The following is a 17,995-nucleotide window of genomic DNA, read 5'->3' as shown; positions in this document are numbered from 1 at the left end:
AGAAAGTGCATGCTAAACTCCTAGTCGACACCTACTCCTGCGGATGGGGACCTGACCTGTGATAAGAAGCAGCCACTTTTTTTTTTAATATTTTATTTATTTATTTGACAGAGATCACAAGTAGGCAGAGAGGCAGGCAGAGAGTGAGAGAGAGGACGAAGCAGGCTCCCTGAGGAGCAGAGAGCCCGATGAGGGCTCTATCCCAGGACCCTGAGATCATGACCTGAGCCGAAGGTAGAGGCTCAACCCACTGAGCCACCCAGGCGCCCAAGAAGCAGCCACTTTTTTAAAGTTTTTACCAAAATACAATTTACATACAAAAATTAGACTTATAAATTTCCAGCTCAATATATTTTCACAAACTGAACACAAGATGTAATCAGATAGGCAGAGACCATTTCCAGCACCTCAAAAGAGACAACACATTTCACAGTAACGCTTTAAAATGTCTAATAAAATTTTAACTGAGTGTAACAGTTTTTAGATGGATGCAAAGAGAAGACAAAAAGGGGCAATCTTACATTATTTCCTAAGAGAGTGCCCAGAGCTCAAACAAGGGAAAAAGAGATCTAGACTTTAAATGCAAAGCTTAGGGGCGCCTGGGTGGCTCAGTAGGTTAAGCCGCTGCCTTCGGCTCAGGTCATGATCTCAGGGTCCTGGGATCGAGTCCCGCATTGGGCTCTCTGCTCAGCAGGGAGCCTGCTTCCCTCTCTCTCTCTCTGCCTGTCTCTCCATCTACTTGTGATTTCTCTCTGTCAAATAAATAAATAAATAAAATCTTTAAAAAAATAAATAAATAAATAAATAAAATAAATGCAAAGCTTAGAGTATCGTATGTAGTATAATATTGTCCTTAATATTTATATGGCTTAAAACTGAGCTGTGAGTGATGCTCATTAATAGAAAAGGGTTAGTTATGAAATAAATAGGATGTATGTAAAAGCAGCCTGAGTCCCTCCTGGTGAGCCTCGGGAGGGTCTCTGACTTCTGCAGGGAAACAGGTGTGCATTGGGGCAATGTCAGCAGCGGCCATCTGGCCCCACTCTGTGCCTTCTGCAGCAATTCTTGCTCACCTTCTACCACCCCAACTGCAGAAAGAGAGTCCAAGAACCCCCTGAGGAGATTCTCTTCTCAGAGCAGATTTACAGAGCCCATTCTTTGTTTGCCAGAAACTGGAGAATTGGAAGACGAGAATCGAGGGAAGGGAGAGCAACAACATGGCGGGGAGGGTACGGTTTGAAATGGAGCAGAGGAGACACTCTGAAGAGAAGCAAAGCTCCCGCCAGGACTCTCTCTTTACCACCCCCCCCTCACCACACATCACACACACATAGTACACACACTACATTCCATACACACCACAGACACGCACATGGCACACTACACACACACCACACACACACACCATACCACATGCCACGGACACATATCACACAGCACATATACCACAGAACCCACAGAACACATATCCCACCCCATATACACCACATTCCACATACCACACACACCCCACACCACCTAACATGCCACATACAACATAACACACACACACACACACCCTGCACATAACACACCCTGTTCACATTCCTCAACCAGGGGGCAATCTGCCTCTCCTGAGCACCCTGAACATTTGTTTGCTGTCCGGATGGTGAGCAGGCAACTCCAACATTCTGTGAAGAGAGGCTCTCCCTCACCAAAATGAACTCAGACTGGTGGAGGAAGAATTTCCCTTTGAACCAAGAACTTGGAGATCCATCATCAGTGTTAAAAACACAACCCAGGGGGCGCCTGGGTGGCTCAGTGGGTGAAAGCCTCTGCCTTCGGCTTGGTCATGATCCCAGGACCCTGGGATCAAGCCTGACATAGGGCTCTCTGCTCAGCGGGGAGCCTGCTTCCCTTCCTCTGTCTCTGCCTGCCTCTCTGCCTACTTATGATCTCTAGTTCTCAAATAAATAAATAAAATCTTTTTAAAAATACAAAATAAAAAAATAAAAATAAAAACACCACCCAGAAAGAAAATGCTAGCTCTGAATATTGTGATTTACAATTCAGAAGAGTATACTATTTGAATCATGAACTGGAACAGTCATGTAAAATAAAAGGCAATATTTGAAATGCTCAGGAATTTTTGGGAAAACTTCCTAAGGGATAAGGAGGGAGAACTAAAATTAGGAATGCAAAAGGACCAGCAATATGCTTTGAGCTTCCATCAAGAGTTGAAACCAGGACTACAAGGGCAGGATTGTACGTGGGAGAAGAGGTACTATTCTGAACTTCGATATAGGAAATTCAAGGTCAGAATGGTAGGAAATAGAGCCACAGAAGGCAGTATCCAAAAATGCAAACAGATCTCAGCTAGTATTGATGCCAAAGCTCAGAAAGGACCTATGACCAATTAACATCTATTTCATAGTTCTACTTTAAATTAGGCAGTGTTCTAAATGCAAGTGTTAAGACATTTGCTGCAACAGGACTGTGAGGCAGGTAGGCCATGGAACCCTTGTTGATGGCGAAGGCACTCCCCTCGCCCCAGGCTATACAGTTAGGGCATGGGTGAACCAAGGAGGTCTGGCTTTCCTGCCTTTGCCCTTTGGCTTCGCATCCAGTCAACCCAGAGGCAGATACACCATGAAAATAGGTAAACTGTAGCTTCAGGCCCCTTGTGGTCTGACACCCTTTAAGACCCTAGGCCTAATATTAGATTTTGTAACTTTCTATCATTTTACCTTAAAAATGAACTCCCCTCATTTGTATGAGCTTCAGGCCTCGCAGAAATTGGTTCCTTCCTGCCAGCTATCAGTAAGAAAGCTGTTAACAGGCCATCCCAGGTCAATGAGTCATAAATCATGTTCCTGTTATTTATAAGGTCCTACTGTGGGGGAGGGACAATACTTTCCAAACCTCTCCATGCTGTGGCACATATCTAACATGTTTTTATAAAGCTTTGTATGTTCTTAACATGTTTTTATGATTTTTTTAAACACATCTAACATGTTCTACAAGAAGGAAGATATTCGCAGCTGGTGGTGGCCATTCCAAGTCCCACCCGCAGGCTGGCGGGCTCAGTGTCTCAGGACACCTCTAATCTCCTGGAGCGCCATTGAGCGAGGTGAAGCGAGTGAGGAAGGCTGCGTCCCGCTTCCCCAGTGAAGTGCTTTAAGGGCTGGCAGAGCTCTTGATTAGCAAAGTTCTTACCAGGTCTACAGAGACCAAAGAAAAGGGTGTGAGACTGCCAAGGAATGAAAATGAGATTACGACCATAAAGTAGTTTTTATTTTTACTTATTTCCTGGTAATTATATTAATTGACTTTTAAGTCCACAGCTAGTTAACATGTAGTGTGATCTTCATTTCGGGTGTACAACACAGGGATGCGACACTTCCGTACAACGCCCAGTGCTCATCATCACAAGTGCCCTCCTGAATCCCCATCACATATTTAACCCATCCCCACACCCACCTCCCCTCTGGGGACCATCAGTCTATTGTTTCTTGATTTGTCTCTCTCTTATTTCCTCTTTGCTCGTTTGTTTCTTGAATTCCACAAATGAGTTTTCAAAGTCATATGGTGTTTGTCTTCCTCTGACTCACTTTGCTTAGCATTATATTGTCTAGCTCCATTCATGTCCTTGCAAATGGCAAGTTTTCACTTTTTTTTAATGGGTGAACAATATTCCATTGTATATAGAGACCACTTCTTCTTTATCCACTCATTAACTGGTGGGCATTTGGGCTGCTTCCATAATTTGGCTGTTACAGATAATACTGCTATAAACATAGGGACGCATGTATCCCTTTGAATTAGTGTTCTTACATCCTTTGGGTAAATCTCTAGCGGTGTGATTGCTGGATCATAGGCAGTTCTATTTTCAGAATTTTAATATTAACTTACTTTAAAATTAGGTAATATATGCTCACAAGTGTGAAGGTCAAAAGGACGTCCATAAAAGATAAGAAAACAATGCATAGAGGTTTTCTTTTCCTTCAATTGAATTTTACGTTAAAACTTTTCCCCCTAAAATAGGACACCTATTTGGAAAAATTTCAACAATCTTTGTGCCGATGTTTTCCATATGCCACACAAGGTTTCTGTGGCTCTTCTGGCCCCTTTCTAATAAATTGCAAAATGGAGTCTCTAAGGGAAAAGGGAAGGCAGGGAAAAGGGACTAAAAAAATTCATCAGGCACCATGGATTAATTGCTTTTCTGTGTTTTCCCATAATCATCACAACACATAGCTATTTTCCACATTTTTGAGAAGAGAAAATGAAGGCTCAGAGAGTTAAAAGAATTTGTCAAAGTGGAGACAGTTACCTTTCAGTGAAGTTTAGTGTTCCAGCTAAGGGCTATTTATTTCAAAGCCCTGGCACTACTGCCCAATTCCTCCTAGGATGGGTTTTTTTTTTTTTTTAAATAAATGCAATGCTTCTGGCAAGACCATAGGGCAAGGGGAAACACGTTCTCTCACTTGTCTCAGAACTGTGTGTCTGCATCTTCAGTGTGGAAATGCCAGTGAGTCAAAGCTTTCAGACTACCTGCAGTGCACATAAAACTTTTGTAGAGGAATGTATAAGCTGGAAACATGACCCCAAGATCCACAGGCAGCTTTCCTGCCTGCAGGAGACATATTGGTGAATAATTAGAGATACACGCAGAGGTTTATGTACGTGTGCATTCATCACAGTGTCATTTATAACAGCTACCAATGGAGAACAATCTAAATGTCCCACAGTAGGGGAATGATTCAATAAATTAGGGACACTCATATGATGAAATATTACTGACATTAAAAATTATATTTTCTGGGCGCCTGGGTGGCTCAGTGGGTTAAGCCGCTGCCTTCGGCTCAGGTCATGATCTCAGGGTCCTGGGATCGAGGCCTGCATCGGGCTTTCTGCACACCAGGGAGCCTGTTTCCTCCTCTCTCTCTGCCTGCCTCTCTGCCTGCTTGTGATCTCTCTCTGTCAAATAAATAAAATCTTAAAAAAAAAAAAATCTAATAAAAAAAATTATATTTTCTGAGACAATTACATTTAATGCACAATCCTATATTATTCCCCGATACTGGAAGACTTAAAAAAAAAGAAAGAAAGAAAGAAAGAAAGAAAGAAAGAAAGAAAGAAAGAAAGAAAAAGAAAGAAAACCAACCAGCTACAAAGAACATTAAAGGGCTAATTGGGAAATATTTAATATGGATAATTTACCAAGTTAATATCATTTGTTGAATGTTGAATGTAAAAATAAATGTAAATTAACAAAATGGGTTAATTCTTAGAAAATACATGCTTATATATTGGGGACAAAAAGTCATATTTTGAAGAGATACAAGAAGCTCAAAATATAAAATTAAGATAATTTTCATGTTGCTTAAAATACATATACATAGAAAAAAATAGACACACATTGTAATGTAAGCATTTGTAATCTCTGTGTAGTGAGGCCATTTCCAAGTTTTAAAATTTTATCCTTTGTGCATCTTATTATTCTTGAATTTTCCTGCTGGGGCCTACTATTAATCTGTTCCCACACCCTTAGGGTATATGCACAGGGAGAAATTCGAGAGTAGAGAAAGGTTGATTGGGCACACTGCTGACTTCTATCACTAAGAGGGCCTTGTAAAGTAATCCAAAGTAAGATGAAGTGTCAAAGTAGGTACTGGAAGCATAACAGGTCTAAGTTACATTGTTGGGGCAAGGGGTAATTAGGGGAGGAGTGTAGATAAAGACCTCATTTGAAGAGTTAATAGAGTTTTATTAGTTAATTAGATTTGGGGGCAAAAGAGGTATATTTTATATTTACTGTTATTTTTTAACTAGGCTCCATACCCAGTGTGGCGTCCAACGTGGGGATTTGACTCATGACGCTGAGATCAAGACCTGAGCTGAGATCAAGAATCAGTCCCTCGACTGACTGAGCCACGTGGGTACCCTATAATATTTTATTTTTAAGGTACTCTAGGATAAGCAAAGACATTTTTTTTTTTTTTAATGAAAAAACCAAATTGCAGTCCTGTGTGGGGGACAACTCATGATGTCCTCTCCCCTCAGGAGTTGACATACCCCGTTTCCTCGAGTCAATAGGTAAAGAGGGAAATGGCCAGGATTCTGGATTCCATTTTGTAATGGGCACTACAAGAGGCTACTTGTGACTTGCTATCTCCTGGGGAAATCTTCCCTGAAGGAAGGGATAGAAGACAGATTTGGGAGGCAGAGGAGGTGTTAATAGGAGGGAAAGGGGATAGCTTAAGTAATGGTGGCAGGTCCCATGTGGGACACTATTCGTATTTGAGAAAATGTCTTTGTCAAATGCTCAAAGACAGGGGCAGAGAGAGGCGGCCCTGGAAAAATGCAAGGGGGTGAGTTTGCCCTCAAGGGGGTGCAACTCTCAGTTGTTCATTCCAGCTGCTCTTCCTCCCAACCCCACCACCACATCTGCTTGGCTTAGAGTTTATGTTGTGAAGCCTTGGGTGAAAATTTTCTTGCTACTTTTTCATGGTGGCTTATGCAAACTCAGCAGGGTAAAAATAGTATAGATTCAGGGGCACCTGGGTGGCTCAGTGGGTTAAAGCCTCTGCCTTCAGCTCAGGTCATGATCCCAGGATCCTGGGATCAAGCCCCACATGGGGGGGGGGGGGTCTCTGCTCAGCAGGGAGCCTGCTTCCTCCTCTCTCTTGCTTGCCTCTCTGCCTACTTGTGATCTCTGTCTGTCAAATAAATAAAATCTTAAAAAGAAAAATAGTATAGATTAAGTGGCAGGCCCATACAGACAATGCTCTCCATGGGATGACTTTGCCAGAGGAAAAAAAATAGGCTGGTTTCCTTGATAACATCAACCCCTTTAGGACAAAGGGGGGAAAAAAAAGAGCTATCACCTCAGTTACACCACACAATTCAATATATGTATGTTTAATTTAATTATAATGCACACTAAGTTACAATGTCTGAAGTTTCTATTCATTTATTAAAATTTTTAAAAATCAATGTTTTGAGGGTTTTTTGTAATTGAGAAAGATGCAATCCAAATATATTTGGTGTTTGCTGTTCATGATTTGTTTCTTAGCTTTTTGAGGTGATAAATCAAGAGTAAAATTTAATAAAATAAGATTTAAAAAATAGGGGAACAGCTACAAGTTGTTCAAGGAAAGTGTGATTGGCTCCTCTCTACAGTTCTCCGATTCTTATGTGATGTCAGCGGGCGGGGGAAATGCAAACAGTGAATACAGAGAACAAAAGAGGGCATGATTTGGGACCGGAAGTCTAGTTCAGGTCTGCTCCCCTGCCTGTGAGGGCACAAGATGAACATGCATAAGTTTGAGAGAGAAAGCAGATCTAGATTAATGAGAAGAGTGAATACCAATCCTAAAATAAAGCCGGTTAGCCAGTCTCCCCCACTTACTTACCTCCCTCCCTGCTATTTTCTATGCTCATTAACAGATTCAATTATCAATCTTCCCCAGCTTAGTCTCTCATCTAAAGAACAAAATCTGTGATAAACATTTTTCTTAATAATCTTGCAGTTGTGTGTGGGTTAAATCCCATCAGTTTTCTGGTCTGAGACTGAAACCATGAACAGTGAGTTCTGTGAGTTGGAAGAGGCAGTAAGGGCTACCCTCTGTGATGGGTGCCATTCTGCAAGGGAAGCATGAAGAAAAAGTTAAAACAAACAATCTAACAATCCTACAGAGAAAAAAACAAACAAACAACAAAAATATCTCTACAGGGACAGAGCCTTAAGAATGGGGCACATAAGGGCAGACCTCCAGCAGAAGGTTATCTGAGAGCAGCCAAAAGAAGATCTGCTCACAAAACTTCTTCACAAACCCTAGCATGTTGGAATGGAGAGTAGACTTGATTTCCCCTTCCAGTGATTAAAAGCCTTCTGCTCCTAGCAAGTAGCAAAAGCACAGAAAATAACCTTATAAAAAATTCAGTGAAGTCATTTGGCACCCACCGCCTTGATACATTTATTGAAAAGAGACTTTGCTCAGTGATCTTTGAACATATTCACAGAAGGTTCCAGCCTCTTATGGGTATGGAGACATGAATAATATGATATCCACGCCTATATTTGCCGCATTCCAAAGACATAAGCCTTCCTGAGGGCGGATATTCCAGGCCTCATGGGATGGGAAGAAAGGCAACTTTTTAGTGGAGGCTGGGTCATGAGTCCCTCTCATCAACCCTGAAAAGAACACCCTTACTTCTGTCCGCCCCCCCGCATCCCAGCCCCAGAGGAGTTAGGATTGCCCCAGCACTCAGAGCTCTGCACATAGAACAAAGACACATTCAAACAGCAGAGTTCTCCTTTAGAGTCAAATAAATAAATACACTCATAAACACGACATATATTTATAAAACTGGCCTATGACAGTGGGGTCGGGGATAATGAGGGCGAGTTCTATCTCTACAATTTTAGTGACCAGCATATATGTGGGGCAGTCTAAATAATGAATTTGGTTAAAGACGGGATATGATCGGCCTTCTATGGTGTTGAAAGTTGGCTGTCCAATTTGGCTGTTGATTGTGGCTCAAGTTAATGGAAACTCTTCGGTGGGGTGGGGGGTGGGGCTTTCCTTTCAGATCACCTGATGTTAATAGTGCCATTGCATTAATCATCTTAATTAATAATCATCTGTTGTTCTTAGACCTCATCCTTAGTGAAGGCTCCGGGGTATCTTCCTCAGACATAACTGTTCAGTGAGCAGATGGTAAGAGGACCTGTGTTCGTCCCCTCATTTGGGAGGCAAGGGGAGAAGATAGGCCTGAGAGCCTCCTGGAAAGAGGCCGAAGGAAAGCTGTAGATAAGGGACTCATCTGTCACATTGTAGAATGCTATATGTCCAGACTCATAGTCTAAGAAAACACCAACCTTATGCACAGGCTCTCTGACATGTTGACCTTTTAAAGGTGATGAGACCCAAAGACTATAATCATCTCCAATTTTTAAGCCTATAAGTGAGAAGAGGTCCCCCGGTGGCTTTGGGAGATTGCCCTTTCTGCTCACTGAGTCCTTGCAGATGCCCACTTCCCATTCAGTCTTGTTGCCCACTTCCACCTCCCAATAATGTCTCCCACAGGTGAAGATCTGAGCGCCCAGCACCGTTGCTGACTGGTCAAATCGTTCGGGATTGTCTGGTAAGTGCTGTCGGACTCCTCCGTGCCTCACACTCTTCAGATCCTCAGACAGGACGAGATAGGCATTGGCTGTGGCTGGATCCAGAGTTATATCTGCTGCGAGAGGAGAAGAGAGTGAATGCTCCCTTCCATTCTTGAAAACCCTCCTATACATGTGGAATTTAAATTAAATTCTTAGTTTCCAATCCTACTTTAAAATATGTATGATTGAGGTGAGTGTGGTATAGAGTTTTGTTTTGCTCAGAGCAGAATCTCTGAACCCTTCTCGCACGATTTCATGAACACCAAGGGTAAATTCTTCAAAAGACACAGATGTGGGGCACCTGGGTGTCTCAGTCGGTTAAGCCTCTGCCTTCGGCTCAGGTCATGATCTCAGGGTCCTAGGATCGAGCCCTGCACCTGGCTCTCAGCTCGGTGGGGAGCCTGCTTCCCCCTCTCTGCCTGCTTCTCTGCCTACTTGTGATCTCTCTCTCTCTTTCTCTCTCTCTCTCTGTGTGTGTCAAATAAATAAATAAATAAATAAAATCTTTTAAAAAAAAAAAGACACAGATGTAAGTCCTGGGGATGGTGACGTTTAGCATGTCTGAGAGGGAAGAGAGGGGTCTCTGATATAATGGAGTGGAAGTAGTTCTGTTCAGAGCACAGGTTTAAAACTCAGAGCTATTTATCCACACGAGGCACACTCTGTCATTTGTAGTCACTTGAGCCAAGGTTGGCTGTGGTTCTCCACCTGCGGGGGGGAGACAGAGACAGGGACACTTCTCCTCTGAACATCTGCTTACCTGCCAAGTATTTTCTGTACCGTATCTCACTTAATCATGCCATTTCCTCCCACTCCCATCTTTATAAAAGTGGAAACTGAAGCTCACAGAGGTTAGGAAACTTGACCAAGATTACAAGATCACTGAGTGTTTGCACAGCAGGTTCCAGTGGGCAGGTTTCATTATGTCAGGCTTCAACACAGGCTCCTCTAAGTTAGTGAGACCCTCCCCGCGCCAAGACCAGTCGGTAAGTACATTGTGAACCAGTGAGAGACTCCCCTCTCCTATCTTCTGAGAGGAGGTCACAGAAGAGGCCTCCAACCATCACTGACCCCAAGACAAGACTAAGTGCCCCTACCACACAATTTCATACTCTTACTTATAGATCAAATCCTAATCATCACTCATTATTTGGGATGAACATCTGTCTCCTGAGTTCCACTGGAAGTTCTATAAAAGCAAAGGCAAGCTTGTTACTCATCACTGTGAGAAAACTTAGAACTGAAGAGCATGGTGTGGGGCATATAGTACACACTTACCAAATTTCTACCGATTCCAAAGTCCATCAGACCTTCCCCTGAAGGCCAGATTGTCTTACCTCTGCAGGTAAAAGTTGAAAACTAAGGCTAACCTCTCTTGGTCTTAGCCAGTCTAAATATCTAGAGCATTCTAAAAGAATAGTTTGAGGGACACCTGGGTGGCATAGTCAGCTAAGCATCTGACTCTTGTTTTAGGCTTGGGTCATGATCTCAAGGGTCTTGAGATCAAGCCCCGAGTCTGGCTCTGCACTGGGCCTAGAGGCAGCTTGAGACTCTCTCTCTCCCTCTGCCCCCCTCCACCTCACTTCTGTCTCTGTGTCTCTCTCTCAAATAAATAAACCTTAAATTTTTTTTTTTTTGTTAAATAAAAGGATTGTTTGAATGTGGCCTCATGAGAACTTTCAAGTTTAAGTAGCTTTTATGCTGACAAGAACAGAGGTAGAAATGCAGAAACCCCTGAGGAGGTGTGTGTGTATAGGCAAGAGGAAGAAATGGACAAAACAGAACCATAAAAACAAACAAAGGAAGTGCCAGGACTTCTTAGACAGAAAACAAAGGCAGATGAGACATCAATCAAGTGTGCTTCTGTCTGCTCCAGAACAGAGAGGGTCTGTGGCCCCAGCCCTCCCTGATGATTCCTGCTGACTCAGGGTGCCTTTGTGAGAGAGCCTGGCACGCAGATGGTGAACAGTCTATGTCAGAGGAAACTGCCTTAAAGCTCGATTTTGCATTCCTTAGTACACCCTGAAGTTAACTCCGCAAATCCCTGGAGGTTTGGCAAATCAGACAGACTTACTGCTGAATTTTTTTAGCATCTCCCTCATTCCAGTGATGCGGCAGAGAGTCAGTTCCGTGGTGGTGGCCTCTGGACACTGAAGCAAGAGTGGCTCAGTCCTGCAAGAGGGCAGAGACCGTCACTCTATGTCCCCTGCACGGACCGTGTGACCTGCTCCAACATGAGGGTCCCGCTCGTTTTGCCCCAACAGCTGGACACTCTCATCCCCACTCTCACAACCTGATCTCCACAGCAGTGCAGCCCTATCACTTATACCCACAGGTCCACTGGACATGGAATGCACACCTACCTTTCCAGGGTGCCTTTCACATCCTAAGGGAATAAAAGAAAGAGGGTTAGTATCTGTGCACTTCAATCTCTAGCAAAGCCAGAATCCAGAGACAGAATCTAATCCTTGGTAATCTCACAGAAACCACTTTCCGTGGCTTTAGAACACCCTGAGTGGGCGAGCATGGGGTAGGAAAACATCCCCAGCTCCTTCCCGGGCTGGGGGACAGGGGTCTCCTACGAACAGGGGATGGTTCTCACAATGACTAGACTACTTTGTCCTTTTTTTTCCCTCATACCATCACTTTGTCAAGAGAACCTGATGCTGACATGCTGACGTAGGAGCCCGGGGGAATCTCCGTTGCCTCAGGGAGTCAAAGATGGGCAAAAACAAGGGGCCCTCTGAGCGCTGAGGCTAAGCCTGTGTGCAGGTGGAGTGGGTTTCTGGAAAATCACCAGCGAGTCTAGGAAGGAGAACTACAGTCGCAGCCGAGTCCCACAGCTCGTGTTTACAGAGGCCCCGGAGAATAAAGCAGGAGCCCAGGAAGGCCGCCGAGCAAAGATGAAGAATCCAGGCTCCATACCGAATACCTCATTTCGATCACCGATTAGCTCTCTGACGGGCAAATTTCCTAACTGCTGTGGGTCTGAATTAATGAAGGCATGCTGCTATAAACCCACATCGTAGACAACAATCACCTGTAGTGCATATAACAATAATTAACTTCATCAGGTCTTTGTGACGATAGAATTTAATGTGCCAGCAGCACCTAGGAAATGTTCATTAAACTTAAAATAATGGATGAAGCTGAAGTTGCAGACAAGCAAGCAGAGCAGAAATTGGACTCTTCATCAGACTTGGTTTGGATAGGTATTCCACTGTCTTGTTTTTGTTTTTTTCTCTTTCTCTTCAAGACTTTATTTATACTATAGAATATTAATTCTTGGGGTGCCTGGCTGGCTAAGTCATTAAGTGACTGCCTTCAGTTCAGGTCATGATCCTGGCATCTGGGGATCGAGCCCCACATCGGGCTCCCTGCTCAGCGGGAAACCTGCTTCTCCCTCTCCCACTCCCCCAGCTTGTGTTCCCTCTCTCACTGTCTGTCCCCTCTCTCTGTCAAATAAATACATAAATCTTAAAAAAAAAAAATTAATTCTCAAGAAACACTGTTTGGGGGCCAGAACTTAGTTTCTCAGGTAAATAAAAACTTATTTTGCATGGCTTGAAAAATTATGGGTTACTACAGTGTTGTTGTTATTCCATTGATTTTTCCCAACATTCTTACCTCAAAAGATTCTATAATGGAGTTCAGACATGTGGACTCTATCTGTTCAATCATTTTGCTCAGGCTTCTTGTTTGTTGGGTCAGCTTGATCTCGTTGTCCCTTAGTTTCTTCATGTTCTCTCTTTCCTCCTTTTCCAGTAACTGGAGCTGCAGCTGCTCCTCCTCCTTCAAAAACTGGTGCATTTTTGCATATTCTGACACAACAACCTGTTTACAGGCCTTTGTCTCTTCCTGCCGTCAACACACACACACAGGAATGATATAATAAAGTTAGCAGCAGAAATGCCTATGTAGATTTTCAATCCTTACAAAGTCCTAGAGTTCTGCTGTGACAAGTTTTGAAGCCTGACACACAACATATATTAAGTATTAAGTAATTAAGTAACACATAAGTATTAAGTAATGGGGTAGATAGCGTGATATTTTGGTACAAAATACACCGTAGTAAACAAAACCAAATCTTCTATTCCCAGAAGGCTGTCATTCTAGTGGATATTGCCTAAATATCCAATGAAGGTAGACATTGGATCACATCCTAGAAATAGAGATGCACATCACAAACACTCCCATTTAAGAACTCAGTGTATTGGGAGAATCAGATACACATATTTTTTAAGTATTTAACTAAACAGTTAAATCTTTGTTAAACACCTCAACTTCAAATCTGTGACAAAGTCAAGCATTTGTTCAGGTGTATTAATCCAAACTATTATTTGGCCTTTATTTCCCTTTGTCTTTATTTTTTTTTTTAATTTGCACTCTTTTTTTTTCCCTAAAAGCATTTGAGATATTCCTTTTCTATGGATTTTCATCCTATGTTGTCTATAACTTATAATTTTAAGTAATTATAATCAGAGCCATAATAGAGGTAGCCATCAAGTTGTATGGGTGGACCAAGAAGGAAAAAATAAATAAATAAGCAGGCCTGGGGATGGGGGAATTGTTTGAACTGAGTCTTGGGATTCCCAGGTGGACAAGCAGAAGCAGACTGCCCAAACTAAGGACACTGCATACTGTAGGACTGTGATTAGAAAATTGTGTCTTTTTCCCCTGGTATTTCACTAAGTAGCCCTCCAGTCTCCCTCATAGAATCATCTACAAGACCCAAATTAAGACAGATACTGACCTTGCACAGTATTACTCTCTCCTTCTCATGGGTTAATACAACCTGAGTTTCCTTTCTCTTCTTATGCAAAAGATTTAGGATTTCCTGGAGTTTCTCCTGCAATAGAAACAAATTCTCTGTGGCAAATGAGCAGAGCACCAGCTTGTGAAGAAACCTCAAGAACCAGTGAACACAAGATGAGCGGGATCTAGCACAAAGGGTGAGGCAGGATCCACACCAAGTTTGTGGTCTGGTGCCTGGAGACCAGCATCATAATCATCACCAATAGAGAATGTTATGGGAATAAATGATGGAACAGGATTTATATTCTGAGATGTATACTGAGCAGCCAATCTTACTTTGTGACGCTCTTCAGCCTCACTCAAAGGATGCGATCTGTTTATTCCATGACACTGAGTTGAGAAAATGTTTACACACTGCCCATCCTCAGAGAACACCTTAGTGCCTGCCAGCATTCTCCCATTGATGTCTTGTTCACCCTCACTCTGCAGCACTTGGGATCGGAGCTGCTTGCCGATGCCAGCCAACCTCCCCAAACGCTCATTGGGCTGGAAGTGTGGGCTCTCCAAGGACCTCCAGCATTCAGGACAGGATAAAGGAGTGTTGTGTTCCTCCCAGCTCCTCAAGAGACACACTAGACAAAAACTGTGTCCACACTCAGTAGTCACGGGGCTGGTGAAATAGTCCAAGCAGATGAAACAGGTCAGTTCTTCCCTCAGATTCTCCATCAGATCTGCTGTAGACATTTTCTCCAATAAGGACATCAAGGCAAGGGCACGCCTCTATACCAGCATTAGAAAAGTCCTCCCTGGCGTTCTACTGTTTTGAATAACAGGTGGGTGATCAGTTGTTACGCTGTTGATACAAGAAACTCTTACTCTCCTCTGTGCCTGATTTCACCAGTTGGCACATACTGTCCCAACACAAAGCCAATTATGACTTAATGTGGAACCCTTGTACACTGGGTTCATAATCAACCCCAAATTTTCAAGGAATATTTCACTGTGCAAGCTTTATGCTGGGTACTGAGGGTACTTGCTTTGAACAAAGTTCTGCTTTCAAGAGTGGGCTACAGTGTGTGTATGTGTGTGTATAAAGATATAGCACCAGGAAAACATCTAGGTACATTGATTTTAGGCTGGAAGGTTAGGTAATTTGGTGTAAGCCAGTACAGAGATTTAAGTTACAATGAACTCTAATAATATCTAAATTGGAAATATGGTCCAAATCTTTTAGAAAACTCCACTAATAGAATCTAGTTGAGCAACTGAAGGCAGAAAATTGTAACATATATTCCTCCTCTCATTAGGCCCTTTTTATGTGCTTGACCAAAGCCTAAAAATCTTTCTGCTCCTTAATCAGGTACTGTGTGCTTTTATTTAATTTTATTCAACCCAACAAAATGAGAATGAATCCATTGAAATATTCCCTGACTTTAAATGTACAAAGGATTACCAGAGTTATATTTATTGCTCTGTCCTACAGACCTTGATACTCACCTGTCCACCACCATAAGCAGCATGTAAAACATCATTCTTGTTGGGTGTTACTTCAAGAGTCCACAACACTGTGGAGTTGATGGAAAAAAAAAAAAAATTGTACTATAGTGTAAATATAATTTTGTTCACTTATTTTCACTCTTTGAAACTAGGCCTTCTTAAACCCCCTATCAATTCTTACTGAAAAGAAATCCAATGCTCAGATATTTTTAGACCTAGGGAAAAAAATGTATAGTATAGAGATTATTTACAATGACCACTGAGATTATTACTACACATTTCCATTGCCATATGGATCTGAGGCAGTACTTGTCATGGCCTACCACTGCTCACTCTCTGCCAGAAAGTGCAAAACTCAAAAACTCTTCCTTGAAGTCTAGCCCATTTCACCCTCCCACTAAGTTCCTCATACTTTATTTCTGTTCTTAGCCTGTCACACTCCAGCACTGACAACCACCCATGGGTCTCCATCACTCATACTTTTTTGTTGATTTCTTTTTGACTTTCATGAGTCCCACTGATTCTTCTTTCCCTCTTATCTCCAACAGGATGTTGGGTGTTTTCATATATTGAACTTTTGTAAAAAGAAGTTTTCTGGACTGAAATGTTTTTTCTCCATGTTCCTTTCTCTTAGTCAAAACTCATCTTTCTGAAGTTATTAATCCCAGTGTTTTAATCATATGTCCTTTGTGTAGCATTTGTAAATTACTGAGATGAGAATTTACAAAAACCAACAACAGCAGCAAAATGCAACAAAGTTATACTAATTTAGATAGAAAGAGAGATAGCCCCAGTTTGAGGTCATTAAGCCTCTACTCCTTAGGCTCCTTCTAGCCTAGTAACTGAGGTACAGCTTCACAATATTGTTTGGGAGTTAGTCTTAAGTAAGGGTCTTGCAACAAACAAACAAACAAAACCAAAAAACCTGTAACAACACTAACCACCTTCACTGAAAAAAAGGATTTATGAACTACCACCTACATTCAGTGTGTTATTCCCCTACAAACCTAGAAGGAGACTTTAACACTGGCCAGGATTAGAATACAATAGAAATATGGGGCATCACAGATCCTATATTCCAATTTGGAATGAGGAAACTGGGATGTTCTAAGTTCAAGTCACACTGATCTGTTCCACCCTATGTCCCTCTTTCAAGCAAACTCTTTTCATAAACTCCTTAACAGAATGAACGTATCCTACTCATCAGTAACTAGAAGAATTCTTTGTATATAGCAAGGTCTCAAATTCTTTGTAAATAAGTTTTAAATGAAAAAAATATAGGAACCATATTCTTATAGAATCACAGTCTTTTATCTAGCTGGAAACCAAGAATTATATAGTCCAACTACTTTCTATAGATAGAGAAGAAAACTGAGATAAATTGAGTTGGTCCCCTGACTACTTGCTTACTACATGAATCAAGTCAGGACTAGTCATTCTCTTTTGTCCATGTACTACATTGCTTCTCACTTGCTGACTTGGGAATGGTTGAAATGTTCCAGGTCTTTCAATAAAATGAACATTGCTCAAATGTTTCAGTAGGAAACTGGACAGCTGTTATGGTGGTGTGATGTTGTGACTGGTATCTTGAATCGCTGACTCCACTTATTACTGGTGATACAGACTTCTTTCCCCTCTCTCACAACACACTGACTGCGCTTAATTCGTAGATAAAGAAATTTATACATAACTCATAGAAAAAGAGTGGGCCAGCCATCCCAAAATACATTATACCAATCTTCAGGACACTGCACTGCCAGACATGATTTCTGAGATCAACAACGTAGAGCTTCTTCTCTGACCTGTCTCCTGCAGAGAGAGGTGACAGTAGGAATACCTTAAGGGGTCCACAGTCACAACTGCCACCCACATGTTATTAGGGCTGGAGCACATGGAAAAGATGAATCTTAACAAATAGAGAGAGCGTCCTTATTGGTGAAGGCAGTGGGCTAGATGGGGACTTATTTGAAAAACATATTGCTTGAAAGCCTGGTTTAAAAAATATGTCTGTTGTGCTCGCTTCGGCAGCACATATACTAAAAAATATGTCTGTCATTTCATATCAGTATGGAAAAGATAGATTATCCAACAACTGGTTTGGGACAAGAGGGGGTAGCCATCTGGAAAAAAAAAATAGACAAAGTTGGATCTCTACCTAACAACTTATACCAATGTGTATTCCAGATGTGTGTATGTGTGTGTGCGTATGTGTATGTGTGTATTTTCCTCACTCTAGTCATGAATTTATACTCCTATTATTTCCCTCTGTATTGTATTTTTTTTACCTTATTTATATTATTTTATTTTTGAATGTGTTTTTGTTCTAGAGTACCCCACATCTATTTAGCAAGTGAGGAGAATATTTGTTAAATATGTGGTCAATTATTGTGTCCAAAAAATGAAGCACATCATAAGAGGAGATAATTGGTAACATAGAAATTTAAAATAGACTACTTGGAAAAGACTTTTTAAAGCATGCGTCAGAGCTTAGACACCACTAAAGAAAAGATTAATAAATTTAAATAGAAATTAAATACTTTTATACAGCAAAGTAAATAAAATAACTTTATTTTTTTCATTACATTCTGG

General features: G+C 41.8%; 1 protein-coding gene across 6 annotated transcripts; it reads right to left on the bottom strand.

Annotated features, from left to right (window-relative positions):
* Positions 1–7,945: 7,945 nt before the first annotated feature.
* TRIML1 (tripartite motif family like 1) lies at positions 7,946–16,436 on the bottom strand. Of its 6 annotated transcripts, none has more exons than XM_032328890.1 (8): positions 16,414–16,436; positions 15,407–15,474; positions 14,246–14,579; positions 13,908–14,003; positions 12,782–13,012; positions 11,518–11,540; positions 11,229–11,326; positions 7,946–9,228 (listed from the first exon to the last, which is right to left on the bottom strand). In XM_032328890.1, exons 2-8 carry the CDS (start codon positions 15,439–15,441, stop codon positions 8,678–8,680), a joined length of 1,368 nt encoding a protein of 455 aa, XP_032184781.1. In that variant the 5' UTR covers positions 15,442–15,474; positions 16,414–16,436; the 3' UTR covers positions 7,946–8,677. The 6 variants fall into 6 exon arrangements, with proteins under 6 accessions (XP_032184781.1, XP_032184780.1, XP_032184782.1 ...); XM_032328889.1 differs by having other exon boundaries at positions 16,388–16,431; XM_032328891.1 differs by lacking the exon at positions 14,246–14,579 and having other exon boundaries at positions 16,414–16,425.
* Between the last annotated feature and the right edge of the window lie 1,559 nt (positions 16,437–17,995).

This window comes from Mustela erminea, chromosome 21, assembly GCF_009829155.1.
Source record: "Mustela erminea isolate mMusErm1 chromosome 21, mMusErm1.Pri, whole genome shotgun sequence".
NCBI classification, from domain to species: Eukaryota; Metazoa; Chordata; class Mammalia; order Carnivora; family Mustelidae; genus Mustela; species Mustela erminea.
This window is presented reverse-complemented; position numbering and strand designations above follow the sequence as displayed.

Excerpts from the sequence above, each read along its gene's own strand:
- TRIML1 (XM_032328887.1), bottom strand. The coding sequence starts at position 14,671 with ATGTCCTTATTGGAGAAAATGTCTACAGCAGATCTGATGGAGAATCTG. Across the intron at positions 11,327-11,517 it reads GTGAAAGGCACCCTGGAAAG|GACTGAGCCACTCTTGCTTC; the intron begins GTAGGTGTGCAT and ends GCCCTCTTGCAG. Across the intron at positions 9,229-11,228 it reads GATGCTAAAAAAATTCAGCA|CAGATATAACTCTGGATCCA; the intron begins GTAAGTCTGTCT and ends CTCCTCTCGCAG.